Source organism: Nylanderia fulva, unplaced genomic scaffold (genome assembly GCF_048542155.1).
Source record: "Nylanderia fulva isolate GAGA-0341 unplaced genomic scaffold, ASM4854215v1 Scaffold151, whole genome shotgun sequence".
NCBI lineage: Eukaryota > Metazoa > Arthropoda > Insecta > Hymenoptera > Formicidae > Nylanderia > Nylanderia fulva.
The window spans coordinates 205,665-231,590 of NW_028189742.1; the positions used below are offsets into that span (position 1 = coordinate 205,665).

General features: G+C 40.0%; 2 protein-coding genes across 2 annotated transcripts; both read right to left on the reverse strand.

The window, feature by feature from the left end:
- Positions 1-425: 425 nt before the first annotated feature.
- LOC146724058 (uncharacterized) lies at positions 426-2,316 on the reverse strand. Its single transcript, XM_085480610.1, has 3 exons — positions 1,696-2,316; positions 1,374-1,519; positions 426-1,323 (listed from the first exon to the last, which is right to left on the reverse strand). Exons 1-3 carry the CDS (start codon positions 2,314-2,316, stop codon positions 426-428), a joined length of 1,665 nt encoding a protein of 554 aa, XP_085336736.1.
- Positions 2,317-20,974: 18,658 nt separating this feature from the next.
- LOC146724059 (uncharacterized) lies at positions 20,975-22,974 on the reverse strand. Its single transcript, XM_085480611.1, has one exon. The coding sequence runs from the start codon at positions 22,784-22,786 to the stop codon at positions 20,975-20,977; it is 1,812 nt and encodes a 603-aa protein (XP_085336737.1). The 5' UTR covers positions 22,787-22,974.
- Between the last annotated feature and the right edge of the window lie 2,952 nt (positions 22,975-25,926).

Genomic DNA, 25,926 nt, shown 5'->3' on the forward strand with positions numbered 1-25,926 from the left:
TGCGGCTTCGGTGCCTCACTCATCGCTTTTACTTTAGTTATGGATTTATGCAAGCCGTTCCTGTCGATTACGAATACGAGAATGTCTAGTTTTTCTTTAAAGAAGTCGCATTTCTTAATATTTACTTTAAACCCACAACTTCCCAGACGATCAAATACTTCCTTTAATGTTTGGAGATGCTCTTCGTCAGTTTCCCCGGTGCAGAATATATTATCTAAATATGGGATTGCGCCCCTTACCCCTGCCAAACACTGCTCGATTTTCCGTTGAAAATCTCCCGGCCCCGATGCTATACCTTCAGTCAGTTTCGTGTATCTATATAGTCCTTTATGCGTTATTATCGCCAAATAGTTCCGAGAACTCTCTTCTACTGGAATTTGCATATACACGTGTGTCAAGTCTATTTGCGAATACGTTTTCCCATTTTATAACGCGGCGAAAATCTCATCTATTAACGGCAAAGGATGGCGATCTATAATCAGCCATGGATTTATTGTTAATTTAAAGTTTCCGCAGATCCTGACCGATCCGTCATTTTTTATTACCGGCACTATAGGAGTTGCCCATTCGCTAACTTCAATTTTCTCCAGATGCCCTAGTTTAACTAATCTATTAATTTCTGTTTCGACTTTTTCATTTAGCGCGAATGGTAATCTCCGTGCTTTTAATGCTACCGGCTTCGCACCTTCTTTTAATACTAATTTCAGCATACCTTTATTATATACTCCGAGTCCCGGACCAAACAACGTGGGATGCTGCCTTACAAACTCATTTCTTACGTTCGCTACATCCATCTTATGTATTACTCTTTTGCTAACTAACTCGCTCTTAATCGCTAGCGGCCATAACCCGAGGAGTTTTAACCATTGCCTGCCTATTAGCGTCGGCCCCGCTCGCGACATTACTATCATATTTGCTTTAACTTCTTTTTTGCCTAACTTCATGACAAGATCCTGCAATATTTCTTCGTGACTTAAAGGTGTTTGACCGTATGCATTCAACGTTTTACTTAACTTTTTCACCTCTAGTGTCGGAAGTAATTTATTTTTATTTTCCCTCGATATTATCGACGCGTACGTACCCGTATCGATCTCCATATTTACGCTTTTTCCGTTTATCGCGACGTTTACATACATAGGTTCCGCTATGACCTTGTCCCCGCTTGATTCTATGGTATCGCATGTTGATTCCTCGCTGTTCCCTCCTAGCTCGAGGTTAAGAAAGTCGTATGTCCCTTCGTCCTTCTCTGCTCCTACGTCAACATGTTGGACGTCTTCCTTCTTCCTTCGGCACTGCGTGGCTAAATGACCCTTCTTATTGCAGCTTGTACACGTTTTATGGCGATGAAAACAGTCCCGCGGCTAGTGATTCGCCTTCCCACAGCAGTAACAATTTCTGCTGCCTGTTGAGCTTTGTGACGATGGGCCTGTGTTTCCATTCGCGTGTTTTGCCTTTCCGTGACCTTGTTTACCACGATAATTATTTCGCTGCTTCCCGTAATTCCGATTCGGTTTGGCAACTGTGCAAATCGTATTAACATTTGTTTGCGCTGCCGTAGCTGTATTAAGTTTATCCGTGGACGTGGCATTCCTCTCGGCTTCCTCCGCTGCCGTTGCTATTTTATACGCCTTGTCGTATGTTAAGCCTTCTTCTCGACAACAGTATCTTTGTAGCATGGTCTTTTATTCCACATACCAGTTGATCTCGTAGAGCTGTTGCCGCATCTTTGAATCCACAGTTTATTGACAATCTTTTTAGTCTCGCCGCGAATTCTGCGATTGATTCCGTCGCCGCTTGTTGCGCTTGGTGGAACTTACATCGTTCCATCGCTTCCGATGGTTTCGGGCATAAATGGTTTGACATCAGCTTTATTAACTGCTCATACGTTTTTGTTATAGGCTTATCTGGTGCACACAGATCTCTTATCAATTTATATGCTTCCGCACTTATTTTAGTTAATAACACTGGCACCTTCTTAGCGTTTTCCACGTCGTTCGCCAAGAAATACAATTCTAAGCGTTCGGTATACGTTTCCCAATCGTCCTTGCCCAAGTGAAATTCCAATTTTGAGTTATTATCGTTTGCCATTGTGTGAGTTGCCTTCCCTTTGGAATGCTTCTCTGTGTTGTCACTCTCTCTACCGTTCGCCGTCACCTTCGCGCTACCTTGATCTCGTACGTGCCGTGCCAATACTCTTCGCAACGTATCTATACTATCGTTTTCCTTGAAAACTAAATTGCCGTCTACTGAAGCTGCCTGCTGGAGCTTCTCAATTAATTGCGATTTTGATAATTTATAAATCCACGATGTCGGCATTTATTAGACACCGCACTTTCCCTCGGTTATTTGCACTCTTTTTCTTATTAGCTTGCACTATGCGTTCACTATTTTTCCTCGTCGCCAAAATTGTTATGTCTTGAGGTAGCGGGGTAAGACTATACACCGTTACACGCCGATACATCGACTTGTTTTGGTGACAGCTCAGCGGCAACTGCCTTATGTTGGTTATTCGAGGTGTAGGATAACAACAACGTCGATCACCTTGTCGACCTACCTATCGATACATTACATACAAAGATGCCGTTTATCTCGGATTTTCTACGAAAATTTAGATATTGTTGGAATGTTTATCTTATCTTGTTTATGAAAACTTAGATATCGCTCAAAGACACCGTTTATTTTATCTTATTTATTAAAACTTAGATATCGCTCAAAGACGCCGCTTATCTTATCTTGTTTATGAAAACTTAGATATCCGCTTATCTTATCTTGTAATAGATAACCGCTTATCTTGTTTATAAACATATCAGGTAACATGATCCCCTTATCAGGTAACCTGAGCTGATAAGATAAGCTTATCTGCTGATAAGACCCCCTCCCCCGCGTGACGTCACCCCCCTCGCCATCGATTCCCCCCCGCCTCTCACCCCCCCCCCCCCTCATTGCCCTTGGTCCAGAACTCTTATAGTATACCTACTAACTTCATAATATTCAAGCTCACACGGCTACGGATTCCAAAATCTGTCCAGTTCTAAAGCGTAAAGTCAAAGACAGAATAGGAAACACAAATTATGAATAATTTGATGGCGGGATCTGATGAATTGAGGGTTGGTCACGTAAATTGTCAGTCTCTTTTTGCGCATTTTGATAAGTTTCATGACTTCTTTAGTAACAAAACGTATCACATATAGTAATCTATATGACTGAGACTTGGCTTCGCCCTGGCATCACTGACTCTATGGTTCAGCTGCATGGTTACACGCTTTTCAGATGTGACAGAGCTAGTAGACAGAGTAGCGGGATGGCATTTTACTTGCTTGATTCTTTCAGTGCCAGTGTTCTTAGTAGAGTAGCTGGATCTATTGTAGCTAAGCCGGAATACATGTAACAATGCCCCCTCCCCCCCATCGTTCCAACGGACCGTCAAAAGACTGCGCCCGGCGAACATCAGCCAGGCAGTGCGGCAGGCGCTGTGCGCCTTATAATTATCTCTTACAAAGTCGATAAAACTGCGAAAATTAATGTATTATCGCGTGAAACAGCACAAAGTCGAACGCGCTCGACGGCCGCCGAAACCAGTCAAACGCCGCCGCCGCGTCGAAGTACCGTTATCACAGGCGTATAAAAGATAGTTCGGATCCTAGAAAACGACATTCCGTCTCCGAATTTAAAATTATCCGGATCTCCGAGACCGTTGCCCCGAGTTGAGGTAGAAGCGTACTTTGCCTCTCCCGAGTTTGTTTCGCGGGCCGATCGACATTCTTTCTCTCCAGCATAAGCCTCCCCTGACTGCACCAACCGTTCTCGAGCGGAGACCCGCCGCTTGTGTCGCGCCAACGCGATCGCCGGTGCATTCTACTACCTGCAGTTTGGCGGTGGCACGCCAAAACTGCATTTACGTCGGAGAATATACGAAATTCTCCCGCGAGAGAATTCTCTCGCGATTTCCGCGACGCGCCGCCCACTCTCTTGTATCTACCCACCCGACCGTCTAGCGTGGGGGTACGCGCCGTACCCCATCCCGCCGTTTAACTCGTCTCTTACGCGTAATTGTTACGCCCCCGACTTCTTATATCTACGCGTTCGACGTTAACCCCGAAAGTGGCCCCGCGGCTATCAGTCTCGGGTTCCCCCATCTTCGCGAGGCCGCCTTGACACCTGTCAACGGCAAATTTTGTCCGTCGGGAAAATGCGCCTACACATCGAAATCGCATCTGATCTCTTCTACGATAACACGTGCTGATGCATTCGGATCTCGTTTACATTGTAGGTTGCCCGCGCTCTGAGTGCACTTTGTATTATATAATCTTTGCGCTTTGATTCTATGCCGTTTATTGTACATTATTCGCGCTTTGAGTATATTTTATGTTATAGGCTATTTGCGATTTTCTACCGTATGCGCTCTACGCGGTTCACGCTCTGAGCCTATCCAGTTTTAATTATAGTATTTGCGTGCTGAGTATATCTTGTATTATGGAATATTCACGTTGCGATTTTCTATCGTATGTGCCCTATGCGGTTTGCGCCTTGATTTTCTCCAGTTTTAATTGTATGTTATTTCGCGTGCGGAATACATGTTGTTTTTTGGCGTATGCGCGCTCTGACTTTATGTCGTATGCAACCCGCGCTCTAATTCTAGTTATGGTATTAGTCGCATGCTAAATAAACTTTGCAGTTAACTCGCGTTCGGGTTATATATAATTTTTGTTCGTTTTGTTATATTCTTGCAGTATGATTGTTTACATGAATAAACATTCTTATCAGTATTAAAACCCACTCTGTCAACCCTTTCACGAGTCCTGATTCCGACTGAGCAGTCTGACGCTCGCGAAAAGCGGCTGTTACATACATCATAGCTGAAATTGCTTTCAGAGATATGTCGAAGTTTTTATTGCTAATTTCTTTCAACTCTTTTCAGATACACAGGTAAATTATAAGCACGCGATCATTCTAAGAGATTTCAATGCAGATATAAACCAGCAATTGTTTGAAAGCCAACAGTTAAATAACCTTATTTTGGCATCAAGTTTGTACATGGTGACGTTCAAAACCACTTATCACCTCAAGAACTCCAGCACACTGTTGAATCTTTGCATCATTGACGACTCAGACAAGTTTCTTGATTATGGCCAACACAATGCTACTTTTCTCTCGGCGCATAATCTTATACATATAAAATATAACATCAGAGTTCAGCGCCGGCAGGGAAAGCGCATTATCTGTAGAGATCTTCTGAGTAACTTTGATGCTGAACGATTTCTATCGGATGTTAAAGACGTTGAGTGGGAAGACCTTGTACTTTCAGATTGCATAGACGAGAAGATCAGGATTTTTAATACTAAATTACTTAACATCTACGATTTACATGCGCCTTTCTGAGAACGATATTTCAAGAAACTACCTGCTCCTTGATTATCTGAGGAGGTGCGGAACACTATGCGTGAGAGAGATGAAGCAAGAAGGTGATGACGAGAACCAGAAGGAGTGCTGATTATAACATATTCAAGGTCTTAAGGAATAGAACGCAGAACATGGTGAGAACTGCTAAGAGATCCTTCTATTTCAATGCTTTCTATAAAGCTGATAATTCTAACCAGACCTGAGAACGGCTAAGACATCTTGGTTTGGATAAGCCAAAGACATTGGAATTGGTCTTGCGCACACAGTCGAGGAGCTTAATGAACATTTCACCGAGTGCATATAGCGACTGTAATGAGCAATGTAACCTTAAGAAAGTCTTATCAGGAGTCTTTAATGATAGTAACTTTCACTGGAGCTTTGTAACAATGCATATGATTAGAAGGACTATTATGAGAGCAAAATCTAATGCAACTGGGATGGATGAACTTTCTCTGAGACTTATAAAGTCATGGTTCATACTTTGCCAATTCTTGAACATATATTTAACGTCTCGTTTATGAATGGGAAGTTTCCGGCTCTGTGGAAGTCTGCTTTTATTTGCCCAATTCTCAAGGTCAAAAATCCTGTTTTGGTACTGCAATATAGACCTATCTCCATACTTCTTGCATTATCAAAAGTCCTTGAACGGGTGGTCATTGAACAAATTGGTGCTTATCTTGACGATGCTGGTTTGCGTTATCCTAGTCAATCAGCTTACCGCAAAAACAATTCGACGCACGTGTCTCACTAAGATGTTGAATGAAGTAAGATATGCAGCTGATTTAAGAATGGTTACGGTGTCAGTATTTTTCGATTTCTTTAAGGCTTTCGACAGAGTGGATTATCCCACTCTTTTAAAGAAAATAAAAAATTTAAATTTTTTGAATACTGTGCTAAAATGGATCTATTCTTACCTGACTGAAAGAACGCAAGCAATCAACGACAACATAAAGGCTAAGGTATTCTCTTTATCGATGATAAAAGCAGGAGTCCTTCAGGGTTCAGTATTAAATCTTCTTCTGTTCACTTTATATCTGTCAGACTTCAGAAAAATGCTGAAATTCTGTAAGTACAACTGTGCGCGACGGAAGGCAGGATAGGAAGGTCGGAAGCGAGAAGACAGCGAAGCACTGCACTCGACACACACGTATCGTTTAATATAAAACTATATTTAAGACTAAAACAAAGAAAAATACAAGTATTGAAACCGCACAAAATTTACTAAAAGATAACTGATAAGAATAAACCAAAAGAAATAGCCGAGTCGATAATTAATAACTGAGTGCTCCGCAAGCAACGGTAATTTAAACGTGAAGAACGAAAAGAACAAGCGATCTTTTTCTTAAAGTAGAAGCACACTCTTGACGCGACAAGCAATCGGAAAAGAGCGCGGTGGCACGGGAGAAGCGGCTTATATAGGCATGATATTTCTCGAACATTCGAGAATATTTATCAGGTCCTATTATTCGATTGAGGACGAAAGAGTGTTTGCTGTGATTATTTATTTTTAAGTAAATAGTGGTTTGTTGTTATTGACTTTAAATTTTATCTCCTCTCGCGCGACCGCGGTGTTTACAATTTGAAGTGGTTTAACTGTAAGCGCTTGATTTTAGCAGGCGCGGGGTATGCGTATACCTTGGCGGCCAAGCGCTATTTCAAATCAATACTAAACGACTGCATGTTACAATAAGAATACTGCACGAATATGCACTCAATGTTTTAATGATCTTAATCCTGCAGGTTTTTTTAAACGTTCGAATCTCGAACAACAACTTTTATGCTGATGACCTTCAAATTTATCTACATTGTGAACCAAAGGAGCTGCAAAATGCTATAGCCAGAATAAATGATGATACAGCTTTTATTCACCGCTGGACTACCATTAATAAACTGTTGTTAAATTCCAACAAAACGCAGACCATTATCTTGGAAACATACAGATATATCAACGTCTTAAATTTTGATACGCTACCTTGTGATCGGGGACAGCAGCAACCCCGACGAGAGACGAGCGCCCGACGACGCCAGGAGCCGGGATCGAGCCAGTGATGCTCCCGAGGATCCCGGACGCAGCAGTGAAAGATAATAGTGTGCGTAGACGATCGCAATCGCGAAGCGCCGAATACTAATTAAAAAGACACTTGACGTGTGACGTATTATTAAGTTTAATTATTTTATTATTTTTGCGGAAATTATTTTCTTTAATTTTTCTACAGTTTATTATTTAGTCGAGTGCCATATATTTTATTTGCTAGTTTTATTTATATGTCGAAGCGACGATATACTTATTCAATACTAGCGAGAGCGATGTTTATTTTATTTTGTTTTCTCTTTTTATTTTATATTTCTTATCTAGTATTTGCCAGTACGGTCGAGAAAAGATTCTTAACTTTCTTATCTAGGCTCAAGAGATCGAGTTTGTATGTATAAGTGGTAATAAAATTGGATGCTTGAAGTGCCTTTATATTAACGAATGCCATTGTGATATTCAAAGGGCGAGATATTAAATTAATATTCTCTAGTCACATTAACACCTGTGTCATCTGTTATACCTTACGTATTTTTTTCTTCAGTAAATTGATTTTTCCGTAAAGTAAAGTCAATTTATAAGTAATAATATGATTTAAAAGGGATAGATAAATGTTATTCAAAGATCGAGTCTTTTTTCATATTTATTTTATCGTAATTCTATATTTATCTTATTTTTATTAATTTATATAATTTAAAAATAATTAATAGTAACTTATCCATTGTATTTGTTTTGGTATTTTGAATAATTGTTTGCCGTAAAAATTGAATAAAGATAATGAATTACTTATATACACGGGAATTATTATATGTATGTTTGTGTTGACATAGTTCCTAAATGTGTATCCGCCGTATTAGATAGAAGTTATGTCCGCATAAATCTGAGCGCAGCGGTACTGTTTATCTGCGAACAGGTGGATGCGGAGGTGCATTAATAAAGTTGTTATTGTTATTTCGACGAATTCAGAACTCACGTGAGAGATGCGCTTGAAAGCAAGTGAGTATGGGTAGAAATTATAAGACAAATGTTACCTGGTGAAATAATTGACCAATAAAAAAAAGATGTAAGATAACAAGATTGAGATTGAGATTGTTAACATTAGATTGAAATTGAGATTGCGGTTGTAAAGATTGAAATTAAAATTGCACGGACAATCAAAGTGTCACGTCACAATATATATATATATATATATATATATATATATACAAAGGCCGGAAGGCCCGATCGGGAAGGGTACAGGACCTCTGGTCTCCCAATATCCCGGGAGAGAGAGAGAGAGAATGCGTGCGAGCGAGCAAAGCGCGGGATCGGACGCGACCCCGCTGTTGCAATTATATATATATTGTGACGTGACGCTTTTGGAGCGCCGTCACAAGGGCGAAAAGCCCGATCGGGTAGGCTGTTACGTCCCGTTCGCAGTCGCGGCGTGTTATTCGCGAGTGTATGATTCGCGTTGCACGTGCTCGAACTATTGCGCGAGACAACGTCGTATTACGGAAATTTTTCCGGGGATACCCACGACGAAGGGTTTTCCGACAAAGGTTGCACGATGCGGAGGGAGGGGGAAGAATGTATTACCCTTAAGGTAGCAGTTACGACATGGAGCCTAACTGTAATTCTACAGTTATGATTGTGGTTCCGTCTTCTATTCTCGCCGGGACGCTATCTGGGTTACGCGAGTAGTTTTCGTATATAGACTCGCAGAGTTCGCATAAATCACCCGCCCGTGAGAGGGTGAGGCTGTTGCTGCAAGTTCCGCAAACTATCCCAACCAGTAATCCACCTATGGTTAGGCTATGTTTCCGGATCCGCGTCCAGAACAATTTAGAAGTTCGTGGTAACGCGGCGAAGCATGAAAGACAAAGAGCGGCTTTAGTTTCAAAATGAATGTACCCGATACCGACTTGACAGTAATACGGAGGCTCGAGAGGTATTAGGAGATTAACTCCTGGGAGAGGGGTTACACCTCTAAAGGGGATTGGGCACATCTATAGCTGCCACGTAAATTGTATTTTAAAAGATCATGCGTTGTTCGCTCGTAGATGGTTGATAAGATTGGACGTTGTCGAGAAGTCGATAAATGTCGGTAAAATGAGTCGATGTGGCGTCGATACAACGTCGGCAGATGTCGGTAACGAACGTCGGTAGAGACCGTCGGTAAGTGGTCGGTAATCGTTGGTAACGAACGTCGGTAAGATGTCGGTGAAAGAACGTACGTCGGTATATTGTCGGTAACGTCGGTAAAAGAACGTACATCGGTATAATGTCGGTAATGTCGGTAGAAGAACGTATGTCGGTATAATGTCGGTAATGTCGGTAAAAAAAACGTATGTCGGTATAATGTCGGTAAATCGAGAATGTTCTTAATTGTTTATTGTTTAAGTGACTACTTTGTTGTACGGATTTACGAAGTTATTTCTTGAGACACAAAGATTTTTAAGAGATTGAATTATTTGCGTTTTTCCGTGTTAGAAGTTCGAGAGTTGTACCGTGTGCGGTGGACGACCCTAGTTTTATAGCCTGACCCTTTTTTTTATAGCTTCCGCAGTGACGATGGAAAAGAGGAAAAATGCGTCGGAGATTTTTCTAGAATGTTCTCTTCCACGTGGTCTCGTGGAAGAGAACATTCCACGAAGCGTCTCTGAATTTGCTAACACGCGCGATTCCTTAGGTTAACGTGAATTTCACTTACCTTTAATAGCACTTTCTTGATCGTGTCGGCTCGTACTTGGAGGTAGTGCGTGCGGCGAGGGTCGTTCACTGGGATGTTTGGCGGCGGTAGGCGTCGTGGTTGGAACGTTATTGGTATGCACTTCCACTGTAGGAGTTTGTCGTTGTTATTATTTTTAATGTTGAAAATGTCCTCGTATTCAGGATCGGCCTGATACTCTACTCCGAGGAATTGAGAATATTCTTCGGTCGCTGATTCACGATAGAGTCGGTTTTAGTTTTCGTAATTGATTCTTCCTTCCCGCGCGTCGCGTCTTAGGCATATTGAATTTGATGCATCCTCTAAATGATTACTCAAATAAGGAGGGTTGATATGCGGCGGACCTCACTATCAATTCCTTATTTTGGCAAATGCTGAGAATGTTAATTCTAACTGTGATGAGCGGTGGTCCGCTCCAAACACAGTTTGAATTATTCTGAATTTAAACGCCGTATGACAAATTTAAACGCTATCGTATTTTATCACGGGAGTGGAAGTTTCGAAGAATACTGAACACTAGTTTTCACACATGAATACACTGATTTATTCGTATAGTAGTACAAAATTCGAGATTAAAACTTAGAATTAGAATTTAGATTTAAACTTAGAATTTAGAGTTAGAATATTATATTATACTTAGAGTTAGAATTTTAGAATTAGAGTTAGGATTTAGAATTTGGACTTAGAATTTAGAAGTGCGACTATACTGTTCGGTGTCGCGCAGAGAACTGACGAAATTCGGGACTGCTCTGAGGTCCTTCGTTTCGGCGGCTCGGGCCTGCGGTGGCCTGGAGAGGGGGAACTCTCCGGAGTAGGGGCTCTCACCGTGGTGGGAGACCCTTAGGCGCTACGAAGCGCCACGCTTAGTTTCTAGGCGGAGTTAAGCGTCATGGCCGGCTTTGGCGCGCTTTTCAAATGATGTTTGATAGTTTTAGGATTTATTCCTTATAGAATGAAAAAATTTACATACCCGGACATAGTAATAAAGCCGGACGTGACAAGGCCGCGGAGATCTGGAGCGCCCCTCGTTTCGGGGAGAGTGCGATCCGTCGTTTTTCCGTATTCCGTTTTACCGTATTCTTGCGAGAATCGCAGTTGCACGCAGCATCGGCCTGTCTATGCGCGTGCGACACGATTTGTAGGTAGAGCGACAAGGACGGCTCGAGAGAGCGGCCGGAGAGAGACATGTGAAGCAAGAGAGAGAGGGAGGATGCCGGAGTGCCGCAGCAAGAGAGAGAAGGAGGATGCCGGAATGCCGCAACGCGAAAGAAGGATGGAGCGAGCGTAGGAGAGAGAGAGCGCGGGACCTCGCGCAGTTAAGTATCAAGTATCCGTAATTTACTTTGATATATCTCGCGCAGAATTTAGGCGTTGAAAAACATAGATACCGAGAGGACTCCGGGAGCCAAATCCACCACAGGGCCAATCCTGAAGGGGGACTACGGAGGGCCCGGCCAGCCTCCCGCTTGTTCCCGAAGGAGAGATGCCACGGGAAGAAACCCGGAGGAAAATCCTCTCAACCAGCGATACGTTACCGGCGTGAGAATTACCTCAGCTAAAGGGGGAGGCGGGGGGAGACCTTAGGGCCCCCGCCATCGACCCTATCATCGAGGGAATGCGCAAAAAATCGGCGCGAAAAAGAAGGTACCGAGACGCGCGAGGCCCGGCTCTCCACTGTTCGGTGTGCCTTAGACCAGAGAGGGTGACTCCAGGACTCCAAAAGTGCGACCCGAGGACTCGACTTCACCGCCAGAAACTGTAAGCCGCCTCTCGAGTAGTCGTAGATCCGTGTTGGTTGGTACCGTAAATATTGATCGTGTATCGTAATTACCGTGAGTACCGCACTCTCTCATTTTTCGTATCGTTTTGTGTGTGAGAGAGCGGACTCTCCCTTTTCGTTTTTGGAGTATCGTATCGCGGGGCCAGCCGACTTTGCGTTTCGCAAGCCGAGCCCTCTCCGAAAAGTGCCGCCGACAGTCTATCGTCTCGAAAATAATTATTATAAATTCGGGTTACCGAAATATTCAGAGTCACGTTTTTTTATAGACTCGATTATTAGATTTTCGGAATTTGCGTGTAGCCGTCTCCGCGAGTTTGTTAACTATTTCATTGTTTTCGACTCGGCGAGAGAATCGTGCGAGAGAGTCACGAAATTACCGTCATCTAGTTGTTATCTTGTTTTTTTCATACCGTGCCGTGTCTCGGAGTATCGTATTGTGACCTCTGTCTATACCGCGTGCTTGCAAAAATAAGTTAGACCATCATAACGTTTACCGATTTTGTCTTTGTTTATCCCGTTTGTATATTATTGTTGCGAAATTCTCTAAGCTGTGTCACATTGTATAATTACGAATAATTTTATAGATCAAGTCCGAAATACCGATATTCGCAGATCTTTATATTATATTTTTGTTTTACTACCGCTAGTTTATATATATTACTGTTTGTTACATAATTATATTATCCAATTGTATGTATCCGATGTCAAATTGTAAATCCTAAGTGTCAAATATATATATCTGTCAAATTCTAACACCACGTGTATGTCTCTCTATACCTCTCTCTCAACCATAGACCCAACAATCCTATAGACCCGCGACTCTGTATAACCCCTGGGGAAGTTACCTTAAGTACCGTTCACATTAGTCTCGTAGCGCATTCACATGCGCCTGGCGCCCAACTTTACCGTGAGTTAATGAACGCCCCTAAGTGCGAGTAATTAACTCTTCTGATACCGATTTTTACCGTTTCATTATTTAAACTTGGGGAATCTTTAAATTGAACGCTCCCCTGTCCGAACTTGGCGTTTCGGCACAGGAAAAGACGTTGCAAATTTTTGGCGCCCAACGTGGGGCCACGCCAATAGAATATTATAGGAAGAGAGAGAGATTAATATTCCTGAAAATTTTTCCTTTTCCTTTTTGAATTTGTGTTCCGAAATAATTTTTTTTGTATGTGAGTTATTATATTATATGTGTTTTTCTATACTATTTGAAAAATTTTTTTTTCTCTTTCTTTCTTTCGCCTTTTTGGTTTTCGTTTTCGTTCTTTTTCGTTTATCGTTCGTTTATTAGTGGGGAAATTTTTAGAGTCGTACAGTGATACCGTAGACTGATAATTTGAAGATTGTGGAAAATATTATCTGGCCGTAAGTAATTGAGCCAGCTATCCACGTCTTTGAAACTTGTGAGCCATCGGGAAATATGCCGATTTTGATACCGCGGCGCCGTAATTGAGTGCGCCAATTTACCGTTTGTTTAGTATAATTATTGATGGGAGAGTGCCGACAATCTTTCGCAGTTTTTTTTTTCTTTCTCTCTTTGTCTTTCGTTTTAGGCCTGATATCGAATATTTTGTGAATTTTTTTTTTGTTACCGTCTATCTGGGTACCGAATACCGTTCCAGTACTTTCGTCTGTTAAACATTTGAACTGGATTCGTTTCTCTTTTGTTTTTTTTTTCGTCCGTGTCTCGTTTATTTTGGTGACCGTCCGGAAATTTTCGGTTATTCGCCGCCATACGTGTGATTATCGTTAGCGAAAATAAGTCGAGGGAAATATAGGAATATATTATTGTTAGGGATACCTTTGTTGTTTTCTTTTGCCTTCTCGCTTTCCGTATCGGTTTTGTCTTGACTTCTAAAGAGGTCGAGCAAGTTGATATTTTTTAATTTCAGTTATATACATTTTTTTTGTTTTGTTTATTGTGCGCGGATACCGTTACTCAGCCTTAGGGCGAGTACCCTGGCCTCTTGATACCGTTTCGACCTATACCAGGATACCGAATTTAGTCGTTTGTTTTGTATGAGATATTATAATTTTTTTTTTGCTCTCTCGTTCGTTTGGGTTACTTTTTCGGAATAACAGTCGTGTTTTTATTTTCTTGTTTTCTTTTTTTCGGATATCTTGATTCAACCGTTGAGAGTTAACCTTACTTATTATTAGTTTATATTTTTTTTTCTTTCTTCTTTTCCTTCCGCCTTTATCTCGAATATTATTAGAGTTATTTTTATTTTTTTTTGCTTTGCTCTTTGATTATCATCTTTCAATATTGTTACAGTTATTATTTTTTTGTCTTCTTTTTCTTTTATGATCTTCACTTCGTGACTGAAAGTTATTATTTTTCTTGTTTTGATACCGAGACTTATTATTATCGTCTTTTTATTTTGTTGTTTTAAATTCTAGCTTCACGAAATTTCTTAGCGAACCTATATATATTTTTTTGTTTTTTTTTATCAATTTTCCTTTTCGTTCAAACTTATTATTATTTCTTTTTCTATTTTTAATATTTACTTACACGGGTTTAACTTTGTGTCACATATAAGATTATTATTATTATTTCTTTTGTTTTTTCTTTTTTTTTCTCGGGGCACTTCGATTCTTTATTGTAGTTTATTCCTAAGTATAATTTTTTTCTCTCTCTTATAATCACGTATAAAAAAAAATTTTTTTTTTCCTTTTCTTTTCTTTCTTTTTCTTTTGTTCTTTTTCGAAAGTAATAAGTCACTTTTAACAGTTTTGCTCGGTTTACTCTCAACTGCATTCAAACTTTCCGATTTTGTTACCGTTTGGTTTAAAGTTAGCGATGAGGCCAGGCAGCGATCCACACCAGTGGATACAAAGTCTAACGGAAAGTCAAGCGCGACATCATTTGGCGGATAGGAATTTAAGCACGCAGGGAATTGTACCGGTCTTAAGGGCCCGTTTATTACACTACGAGGAAGGCATAGCGAGAGGGCAAATGTCGACAGAGGAAGGGACCTCCAGTGGGGTATCGGAACCTGGGCTGAGTAGGAACCCTTTAGAAGAGGGGGCCGCAGTTGACCCCACACCTCCCTTATTCGAATACTTCGACGGGATTTATGAGGTCGAGCGGAAATCCGTAAGGCCTCAAGTTAGATACCGCAATCCCGCGCCGGAGGCGAATAACCCGCGACCCGGACGAGCTTCCACCGCAGAGGCATACAACCTCATGAGGAAGTGGAATTTGCATTTCTCAGGGAAACGGGGTAGCAACGCGGAAACATTTTTGTTACGTATTAAGGAGCCCCGCGCCATAGTACCGATTTCGGACTCGGATCTATTCAAGTGCCTACCGTTATTCTTATCGGATACCGCATTATATTGAGTGTAACGTCCAGACAAATTTCAAAATTTCAATCTTTTTCAAAAATTAATTCTTTAACATATTAGTCATGACAATCGCTAACCTACATAAAAGACCGGTATTAACAAATATTTAGTCTCGCATATAATCGCTCATAAGTTAAAAAACATGATTTCTGCCCGCCCCTCACCCCCCCTCATTGCCTCTGAGTTAGAACGCCCATAGTATACCTACTATTAGAAATTCGTTCCTGATGCAAGTTACCTATCAATTTACATATAACTATAAAATGTAAATGTAAATTGATAAATTTTACCTGTCTATCATGATTATTAAACTCTAACTATAAAATAACAATAGAAGTTACAATTAAGCTTTTCTACCATTTACATGCAAATATGAATATAAATTAAAGCAAATAAGATTATTTTAATCTATAACAAAATTTACGAAGTAATGCATTTTATTTTAAATTGCAAAAAGAATCGACATATTCTAAAGAATAATACCTAAAATATATAGATATCGTTCGTAAAGTAGTAATTAGATATGAAACGCGCTTTATTATGTGAACTCGGCTTTACTCTCAAGAAACATCTAAAAGATTCTAGAAGGTTCTAGAAAGACGGTTGAGAACCGTTACATTCCAGAAGCATGATGCAAAACATGATGCAACGCTGAAACACGTTGCAACCTGCAAGGCCCGTTGCAAGCCGCGTAGCGGTGAGTCACCAAAGAAGCACCGCTATCGCTACCAAGAAGAAGATAAGATAAGTCGGAGCGCATAGCCAACAAAGGCATACCGCTATTGCTACCGAGAATAGGATAAGGAAAGTCGGAGCGCCCGGCGATGAGTCATCAAAGAAACGCCGCTATCGCTACTAAGAAGCCATCTCTCCGGGACTTAACCGTCGCAATCTCTACCAGGAACAGATTGTCTCCGGTACTTCCCCGGCATGACTCTCTTGCCATTGGCTAAGCCGCATCGCCCGATGAGAGGAGCGAGCCACATTTTACGGTATATAAACCCTGCACCCGGCACGAAACGGCAGTGATCCGCCGAAAGCTGTTCCAGTCAATCAGTTCTAATCCAGCAATCAACCAGCTATTACTACGGAGTTCCTGAAGACAACGAGACATAGCCGCCATTTTGGTGAGGCATAGCCGCCATTTCGGACCGAGGTACCGAGGCTCCTCAGATCTTCAGACTCAGAGGGAAGAACACAGTAGCGAAGTGTACCATAGCAAGACACATTAGACATTGTCTAACCTTGTGAGTATTTAAGCCAGTTCACATATTCCTAATGAGTAAAGCGCGACGAGCATTCATTATATTTAATCATTATATTTAATTATCCAATATTAACTCAATCTTACATTACATTTCGAACTCTGAATTTTGAACATAGACATAAGCCATATATTACTCTGCGTTTCCGATATTATTTCAATCTACGATTTGCATCTGCACACGACTGCGTTACAATCGTCGATCTATCCAATATTTTATCCAATACTATTCAATACTATTTAATCAATTTCGCATATTTATTTGATCTATTATAATAAATATACTTATGTATTTTATTGTATTACTGCTTACTTATATATGTATGTAACCCTGTATCCTACCACATATTAGCGAATTGAATGCCGCTAATTCCTCTGTACACATTAGAAACTATATCCTGTCAGAAGGTACATTCGCAAGTCATCTCTGAGGTGCACGTTTAGTAAAGTGAACGTCGCATTAGCCTATTAAGACAAGGACCAGAAAACCCGGCCTAGCCGGATGAACACCTATCTCTCTATCGCTTTTACGCTTTTATTACCTTGCATTTTCCAATAGTTGCGAATACTTTACCACACCAACTGNCAGTGATTTCCCATATTGATATTCGATTCATTCGACAAGTGTACACCACCCGACCCTATTTACAACCAATAGAAATATACTCTGTCATAAGGTACATTCGCAAGTCATCTCTGAGGTGCACGTTTAGTAAAGTGAACGTCGCATTAGCCTATTAAGACAAGGACCAGAGAACCCGGCCTAGCCGGATGAACACCTATCTCTCTATCGCTTTTACGCTTTTATTACCTTGCATTTTTCAATAGTTGCGAATACTTTACCAAACCGAATGACACAGGTCTTGATAATTACTAAGAATCATTACTTCAATATTTAAGACTTAAATCTTTGATGCTTGAAAGTACAAGTATTAATATTCTTGATATAGATATTAATACACGTACTAAGATTCCCTTCCTATTCCACATTATTATCAATTCTCTTTCAGTATCGTTTAATTACAGTTATAATTGACACAACGCTTAATTAATTAACAGGTGAAGGGCATTCTCGTACAGATTAACCTTTCATCTCGTCTCTAACTTTTTAACACGTAAATCACGACTTAAACGTGAGTCACACTCAATTACCTTTGATTACTTAACTATTTCAGTTCTATAAAACATATTATTCATATAAATTTATTTAACCATTAGATGATCTCTCCCTTCCGAAGGAAGAATCAAATTGATCGTGACGAGCAACGTCTCCATAGACTACGCGAACGTAGAACAAGAAGACCCTTGAATCTTAACATCCAAATTTATCCAACGCGAATAATCGTACGATCCCCTTCTCCAGACGTTTACTCGCCAATTAACAATATCCCCCCTTACATTGATTATTCTCATCCGCAATTTCCGGAGCCTTCACCGTTAGAATCAAACACGTTAATAACGAACCCTAATCATCAATTCTTACCCGATCTTGAATATTATATCCCGGATCAAAACCAACCAATTACATCGCCAGAGTACGATCCCATTTTACGATTTAACAACGAACAAACCTTTCACATTCTCAACGAGGACACTGCCAGTCTCACTCACAACGTCAATAACGTCATCCCTGAGGAAGCGCAAGATAACTTCACTTCTTTCATAACTTACCTCAACCAGCCTAACAATCCGGAACTGGAGCTCAGTCATATTGTAACTCAATTTCAAGTTCCCCACAAACCACGTCAGGACCAATAAATTTTATATCAATAGAAAGGTTTTATAAATGAATAAATGACATTATACTTGTAAAATATCTTTATTTATCGACCCGACCCGTCAGGTTCCTTCTCTGTCCGATACTCTCAATCGAATCTCAAGCTCTCGGCTTCCCTGGGTATAGCCGGCCTAGCAGGTTGCCCATAAAACAAATAGAGAGCAGCTTCTTAAACGTCCACCGAGGTAGACGCGAGAGAAGACCGTCTTGTGCAAAAGGTAATTTATCGCCAGATGAATTATTGGACGTAACAACATTAAGATTTAAGGGTCTTCTTGTTCTACGTTCGCGTAGTCTATGGAGACGTTGCTCGTCACGATCAATTTAATTCTTCCTTCGGAAGGGAGAGACCATCTAATGGTTAAATAAATTTATATGAATAATGTTTTATAGAACTGAGATAGTTAAATAGTCAAAGGTAATTGAGTGTGACTCACGTTTAAGTCGTGATTTACGTGTAAAGAAGTTAGAGACGTGATGAAAGGTTAATCTATACGAGAATGCCCTTCACCTGTTAATTAATTAAGCGTTGTGTCAATTATAACTGTAATTAAACGATACTGAAAGAGAATTGGTAATAATGTGGAATAGTAAAGGAATCTTAGTACGTGTATTAATATCTATATCAAGAATATTAATACTTGTACTTTCGAGCATCAAAGATTTAAGTCTTAAATATTGAAGTAATAATTCTTAGTAATTATCAAGACCTCTGTCATTCGGTTTGGTAAAGTATTCGCAACTATTGGAAAATGCAAGGTAATAAAAGCGTAAAAGAGATAGAGAGATAGGTGTTCATCCGGCTAGGCCAGGTTCTCTGGTCCTTGTCTTAATAAGCTAATGCGACGTTCACTTTACAAAACGTGCACCTCAGAGATGACTTGCGAATGTACCTTCTGACAGGATATAGTTTCTAATGTGTACAGAGGAATTAGCGGCATTCAAATCGCTAATATGTGGTAGGATACAGGGTTACATACATATATAAGTAAGCAGTAATACAATAAAATACATAAGTATATTTATTATAATAAATCAAATAATTATGCGAAATTGATTAAATAGTATTGAATAGTATTGGATAGAATATTGAATAAATCGACGATTGTAACGCAGACGTGTGCAGATGCAAATCGTAGATTGAAATAATATCGGAAACGCAGAGTAATATATGGCTTATGTCTACGTTCAAAATTCAGAGTTTGAAATGTAATGTAAGATTAAGTTAATATTGGATAATTAAATATAATGATTAAATATAATGAGTACCCGTCGCGCTTTACTATTTAGGGATATGTGAACTGGCTTAAATACTCACAAGGTTAGACAATGTCTAATGTGTCTTGCTATGGTACACTTCGTTACTGTGTTCTTCCCTCTGAGTCTGAAGATCTGAGGAGCCTCGGTACCTCAGTCCGAAATGGCGGCTATGTCTCGTTGTCTTCAGGAACTCCGTAGTAATAGCTGGTTGATTGCTGGATTAGAACTGATTGACTGGAACAACTTTCGGCGGATCACTGCCGTTCCGTGCCGGGTGCAGGGTTTATATACCGTAAAATGTGGCTCGCTCCTCCCATCGGGCGATGCGGCTTAGCCAATGGCAAGAGAGGTATGCCGGGGAAGTACCGGAGACAATCTGTTCCTGGTAGAGATTGCGACGGTTAAGTCCCGGAGAGATGGCTTCTTAGTAGCGATAGCGGCGTTCTTTTGATGACTCATCGCCGGGCGCTCCGACTTTCCTTATCCTATTCTCGGTAGCGATAGCGGTATGTTTTTGTTGGCTATGCGCTCCGACTTATCTTATCTTCTTCTTGGTAGCGATAGCGGTGCTTCTTTGATGACTCGCCGCTACGCGGCTGGCAACGGGCCTTGCAGGTTGCAACGTGTTTCAGCGTTGCATCATGCATTGCATCGTACTTCTGGAATGTAACGGTTCTCAACCGTCTTTCTAGAACCTTCTAGAATCTTTTAGATGTTTCTTGAGAGTAAAGCCGAGTTCACATAATAAAGCGGGTTTCATACCTAATTACTACTTTACAAGCGATATATATATATTATAGATATTATTCTCTAGAATATGTCGATTCCCTTTGCGTTTTGAAATAGAATGCATTACTTCGTAAATTTTGTTATGAATTAAAATAATCATGATAGACAGGTAAAATTTATCAATTTACATTTACATTCCATAGTTTTATGTAAATTGATGGGTAATTTGCGTCAGGAACGAATTTCTATGGATTTCTAATTTTTATATCTATCATTTGAAAGTCACGATGAATGGTTAAAACTTATCAATTTACATTTACAGACCATAGTTACATGTAAATTGATGGGTAATTCGCGTCAGGAACGAATTTCTAATTTTTTTAATATTTTATATCTATCATTCTCTAACCTGTATGTTTCCTAACGAATGATTCGGAACACCCTTGTTAATTATGCTTTTTATGACAGAAATGTTACTTAAAAGTGGGTTGCTATTCCCATTGTCATTTGTGAGAAAACATGTTTTAACTTATGAGCAATTATATGTGAGACTAAATATTTGTTAATACCCGTCTTTCATGTAGGTTAGCGATTGTCATGACTAACATATTAAAGGATAAATTTTTGAAAAAGATTGAAATTTTAAAATTTGTCTGGACGTTACATCTCCCCTCTTATTTGAGAATAAAACCCGACGTTGATCTAGGGTTTTGTTCTAGGTTATATAGATGCTGGTGTAAGTCATTATATGTCTGAGGGATAGTAATATTTGTGGATTCCATTTCTCCAGGTCGTCTGGTGTTATAGCCTTGAAGTTGTGGCTGACTTATCACTGGCGGTTCTTTTGGCAGTTCAGGGGGTGTGTCTGAGATGGTGGCGAGAGGTGTGGCGTCTTCTGGGAATTTGTTCTTTTCTTCTTTTTCGTTCATATTCTTGCGGCTGAGGTGAAGCAAGAGATTAGTTAGAGAGTCCCATAATGCTCCTATTAGATGTAGACTACATCCATATACGGTATGTAGTGCATATCCGTGGATGATGGTATCAATTGCCAGTTTAGCAATGCGAATGATCATAAATACTCCAACGACACCGGCCGTGGCTGATCCGAAACTCATGAATCCTTTCCATATTTTTGCCGCGGTGTTGTCTACGATTTTGTTGAGCGATTCTTCGTCTAGTAGTTTGTATAATGAGACGGAGTCGGTGTTAACTGGGTGTCCGATGAGCCCACGGGCGACGGCGTTGAGCAGTGCCGGTTTCTCTGCGGGAAACATAATGTGGTCTCTCAATTTTTCTATGTCTTGTTGCGTATAGATTCCGCTAACAGCTAGGGGTCCGGGTGTTAAATAACTCCAGGTAAGAGATGCCATGGGTCGTAGTTGTTGAGGTGACAATTGTCTTACTTGTGCTTTTGGCGTGAACTGTACCCAAGTGTCCTCTATCCGGTATAACGTTGGTAATTCTTGAGAACATTCTCGCTCGTTCCCGATCTTTATGACGATTCTTGATTTGGGTGTGAGGAAGTAAGAAGCGTTTCTGACGGTTACGGGTAATTCGTTATAACATTCTTTGGTTGGACGTACGGTGACTTCTACAGGAATGCATTTTATGATCTGGACAGCTTCTCCAGTGGTGACTGCCATGTATCCCGGCGATTTCATTAGACTATACGCGAATTCATCAGGCAAGAGAGTTGCAAAGGATAAGGCGTTGGTTATTACTTGTCTTTCCAATTCACATTTTTGTTGTATGACATTATGATACAAAGATGTCATTTGATGTCGGATGTGTTTTTCAACATACACAAACTTGGAGTTCATGTAAGTGAATATATCGAGGTTATCCACAGGGATCGTACCTTTGTTGGCAAAAGTTTGGCCTTGCTTTGTTTCCAAAATAAATAATTTCGGATGTTCCGTGCGAAGCAGGGTGTATCCGCATAAAGGCTGCTCCTTGGTTTTTGTTAAGGCGAACGTGATGTCTTGCGTGGTGAGACTGTAGACAATGGGGGAGTCATCGCCTGTTATCTTGGTCGCTAGTTCCTCGTATAAAACATCGTATTGATTGAAGTTGCAGGATTTCATTGGTACTGGTTTCCAAAAGGTGTAACCGTCGTCGGAGTCCAAACAGAAGCTATCGGCCAGTGTACAGATGGTTCCTGACCTTAACTTGATTTTACCGTGTTCGAGTTGTACTGGCACATAAGATGATTTGAGTGAGATTTTTGCGACTGCTTGAACAATTACGTTGTCCCATGTGCCGTAAGGGTCAGAATATTGCGTACCCTTACATGTTCCATCGGTTTTTAATTCGCCAGCTAGCGTAAGGCTGTGATAAGAAGTTTGGTTGATTTTAAGTCCACTAATTAAATGAGCAGGTCCCAAGGAAGTAGTACCATCTTGAAACATTCGCAAGCATTGAGAATATCCGGTTTCCTGGACGTAATCTGCTTTTCCGTTAAAGACGACCGAGATGTGTGAATGCATGCCACAGTGATATATCGTGCGGGATATCTCTAGTTTGCACTGTATAACTTCTGCATAGTTATATTCGGAAAGTTGTAATAGTTGTATATAAGTTTCTGTGGAGTTTGGGGTTTGATGATGGAGATTGCATTCTCCTACATCTAAGAGGGAAACGGCGGTGATGTTGAGATGCTGTCCACCACAATCAAATCCAATCAAGGCGAACGAAGTTTTAACGGAGAGTATTAGAATAATCCCTAACATCATGACAAGCTGTAACGCACAATCGGACTGGTTTACTAAATTAAATATTTTTATATATATAAGTTATTTGATATGTGCGTGTGTACGCATTTATAGATATATACATGTGCGTGTGCGAAGACAGTCCTGGCTTCGGACATGATAACGGTGCGTGATGAATTTTCTAGTAATTGAATAGTATAATATACATGATTTTACCGTCGTTATTTCATTATTTTATGTTTGTTTTAGACTCGCACATGGACATATATATATGTGTGCGTGCAATCATACATACGTGTACGAGTGCATGCTAACGCACGGGTATATATGTTATAAACTAATTTTGCGTCTTATATCTATGTATATCAATTGCGCGGTTGCAGTTTTTCTGCCCGTGTCTTTTGTAGGATTCGTAAAGATTATTCGAAAGGTTGCTATTGGGTGGGATATAATTACCTCGTTCACTGGTGAAGCTGGAGTCGTTTTTCTCCGAGTTAATGCAAGTATGAGCGTATAATATATTACATTTTTAAGTACGTTAAGGTTTTCGCGAGGCTATAATGGTTGAATACTAAATTGATAGATAACTCTCGCGAGGAACGGAGTTATTACCAGTGAGCGAGTTAACGACAATCTGTAATAGTATAAGGTGTATTGTATTAGCTAGAATATTGCGTGGATATGAGTCTCATGCAATATCGGGAGTTTTGTATGAAATGTACTTAAGTAAAGCATACCTCATACAAAGATGAAAAATAATGGCTAGAAATAGTAATAATAAGGTTTTGAATAATGCACAGAGTTCCATGCTGAACAACCTGTTTAGCTAGGATGGTTTTCTGAAATGAGAATTTTACATATATCGTATTACTAAAATATACCTGCAATTTTAGCGTTGAGATTTTAATAATCTTATAGGCGTCTGAGTTGATAGCGAACCTGCAATCAGGAATACATATATTATTATACATAAATAATCTTGGATACATATATATATTTATATGACGCGTGGTCATTCGTCCTTACATCTAGTAAAATAATAATAATTATTAGTGTATAGTTTTATAGTGTAGGCTGTTAATGATTGATGGTGGGTACGATTCCATCCCAGTGTTTGATGGTATTGTTGCGTTCCCACACGTTTACTACGTATTGAATATAGGTAAAGAAACATTCTTCACAATTAGTTATGGGTTCAATTTTGTAACAAGCATAGCGACAGTTGAGACATGGAATAGGAGGTGCGGTTTTGCAAACTAAAACGTGATAATTATAAACGTCTTTAGGTACTGATCGAGTTCTTCGCGTGATGCGACAAATTTGGCAATAATTATCGTAAACTGTGCTTTTATAGCATCTAGCTCTATGTATATTAGAAAAAAATAGTAATATTTTCCGTATTAAAGGAAATCTCTGTAACAGAGTGTGGAGTTCAACAATATTAGGGTGTTCGTAGTACGTGTTAGAAGCTGTTGCGTTGTGATCGCATGGATTGTTGGAAGACATTTTTTTTTTTAAGTTTAAACAACTAGAGGTGGTTAAAAGGGTAATTCTTGATTTATGCTCATTAAGTAATTAGTGCAAGTTATACAACTTCGTATTGGTTTGGAAATTGTTAGGAGCTCGGAGCATACAGAACACTGTGGTTCAGGATAACCTAATCCAATCACAACGGCGTGAGTATACCGTGTTTGGTAAAAGGAACGTGCGGCTAGATCGAGATTTGAATAACAATTCGTGCAACGTGCAGAATTAGTGACTACGTTACGATATCCGTATACCTTTACGCAGCTTGCGAAGGCGAATATCTGATGTAGTGGGGAGCTTGTAGTTTGTCCTGGATGGACTGGTTGGCGATGCCAACACATCTGAAACCCAAAATTAGAAATACTGTTTTTCAACCTGGTTCTATATGTGCTAACTTTAACTTATCGATATGGACAATCCGCGGTTTATGGTCGATTAGGATTTTGGCGTTGTTGGAAGGTAAAATCTCTATTATTTCGTAGGGTCCTACGTAGTGTGCTGAAAATTTTCCTTTCTTTGGTTCCTTTAGTAAGAAAACATAATCTCCTATTTTAAACTGTCGAGAATTTACACGTTGATCATAATAGTATTTGCTTCTTTCTTTGGCTCTAATAAGATTTTGTCGCGCTTCTTCGCGGATATCATATAATTTGTTGAACAAAGTGTTTATGTATTCTTGATAAGTAGGTTCTAGAGGTTCTTCGATAGGTTGATACGCGGATGGCAATCTGGCTAGTCGTCCGAATATTAGTTCGTATGGTGAAAATTTTGTACCTTCGTGGACGCTTGTCAATACAAGGTAGGAGAACATGGCGAGTTTAATGTATTCATCCCAATTATCTTCTTTATCAATTTGTGTTTTTAAATATTCTACTAGTACGTGATGTGATCGTTCTATAGATCCATTTGATTGAGGATGGTAAGCAGTGGTTTTAAAATGTTGAATATTGAATTTTTTAGTTAGGATGCGTATTAAGATTGATAGAAAATTGGTACCTTGATCGGTAAGGATAGCTTTGGGAGTTCCATAAATGCAAATAAATTCTTTTGTAAAAGCGTCGGCTATCGTTAATGAAGTGGCTTCTTTTAATGGTACAGCTATGGAGTATTTTGTTAATAAATCTTGCATGGTTAAAATATATTTATTTCCGTTATTCGTGATAGGAAATGGCCCTACTATGTCTAGTGAAACTTTATCGAAAGCTGTGCCGGGAGTATCCGTAATAATCATCGGTTGTTTGGTTTTGACGCGCGTTAATTTCTTTAACTGACATTCGCGACACTTCCTAATAAATTCTTGAATGTCTTGTTTCATTGTGCTCCAAAAGAAATGAGGTCGAAGTCTATTAAACGTTTTCGTAACTCCTTTGTGGCCACCGCATGCTGAT

Coding starts and splice junctions, on each gene's coding strand:
- LOC146724059 (XM_085480611.1), bottom strand. CDS start 22,786: ATGCATTCACACATCTCGGTCGTCTTTAACGGAAAAGCAGATTACGTC.
- LOC146724058 (XM_085480610.1), bottom strand. CDS start 2,316: ATGCCGACATCGTGGATTTATAAATTATCAAAATCGCAATTAATTGAG. Junction 1,520..1,695: donor CAGCTCTACGAGATCAACTG/GTATGTGGAATA, acceptor CGATTTGCACAG/TTGCCAAACCGAATCGGAAT. Junction 1,324..1,373: donor ATTGTTACTGCTGTGGGAAG/GCGAATCACTAG, acceptor AACGTGTACAAG/CTGCAATAAGAAGGGTCATT.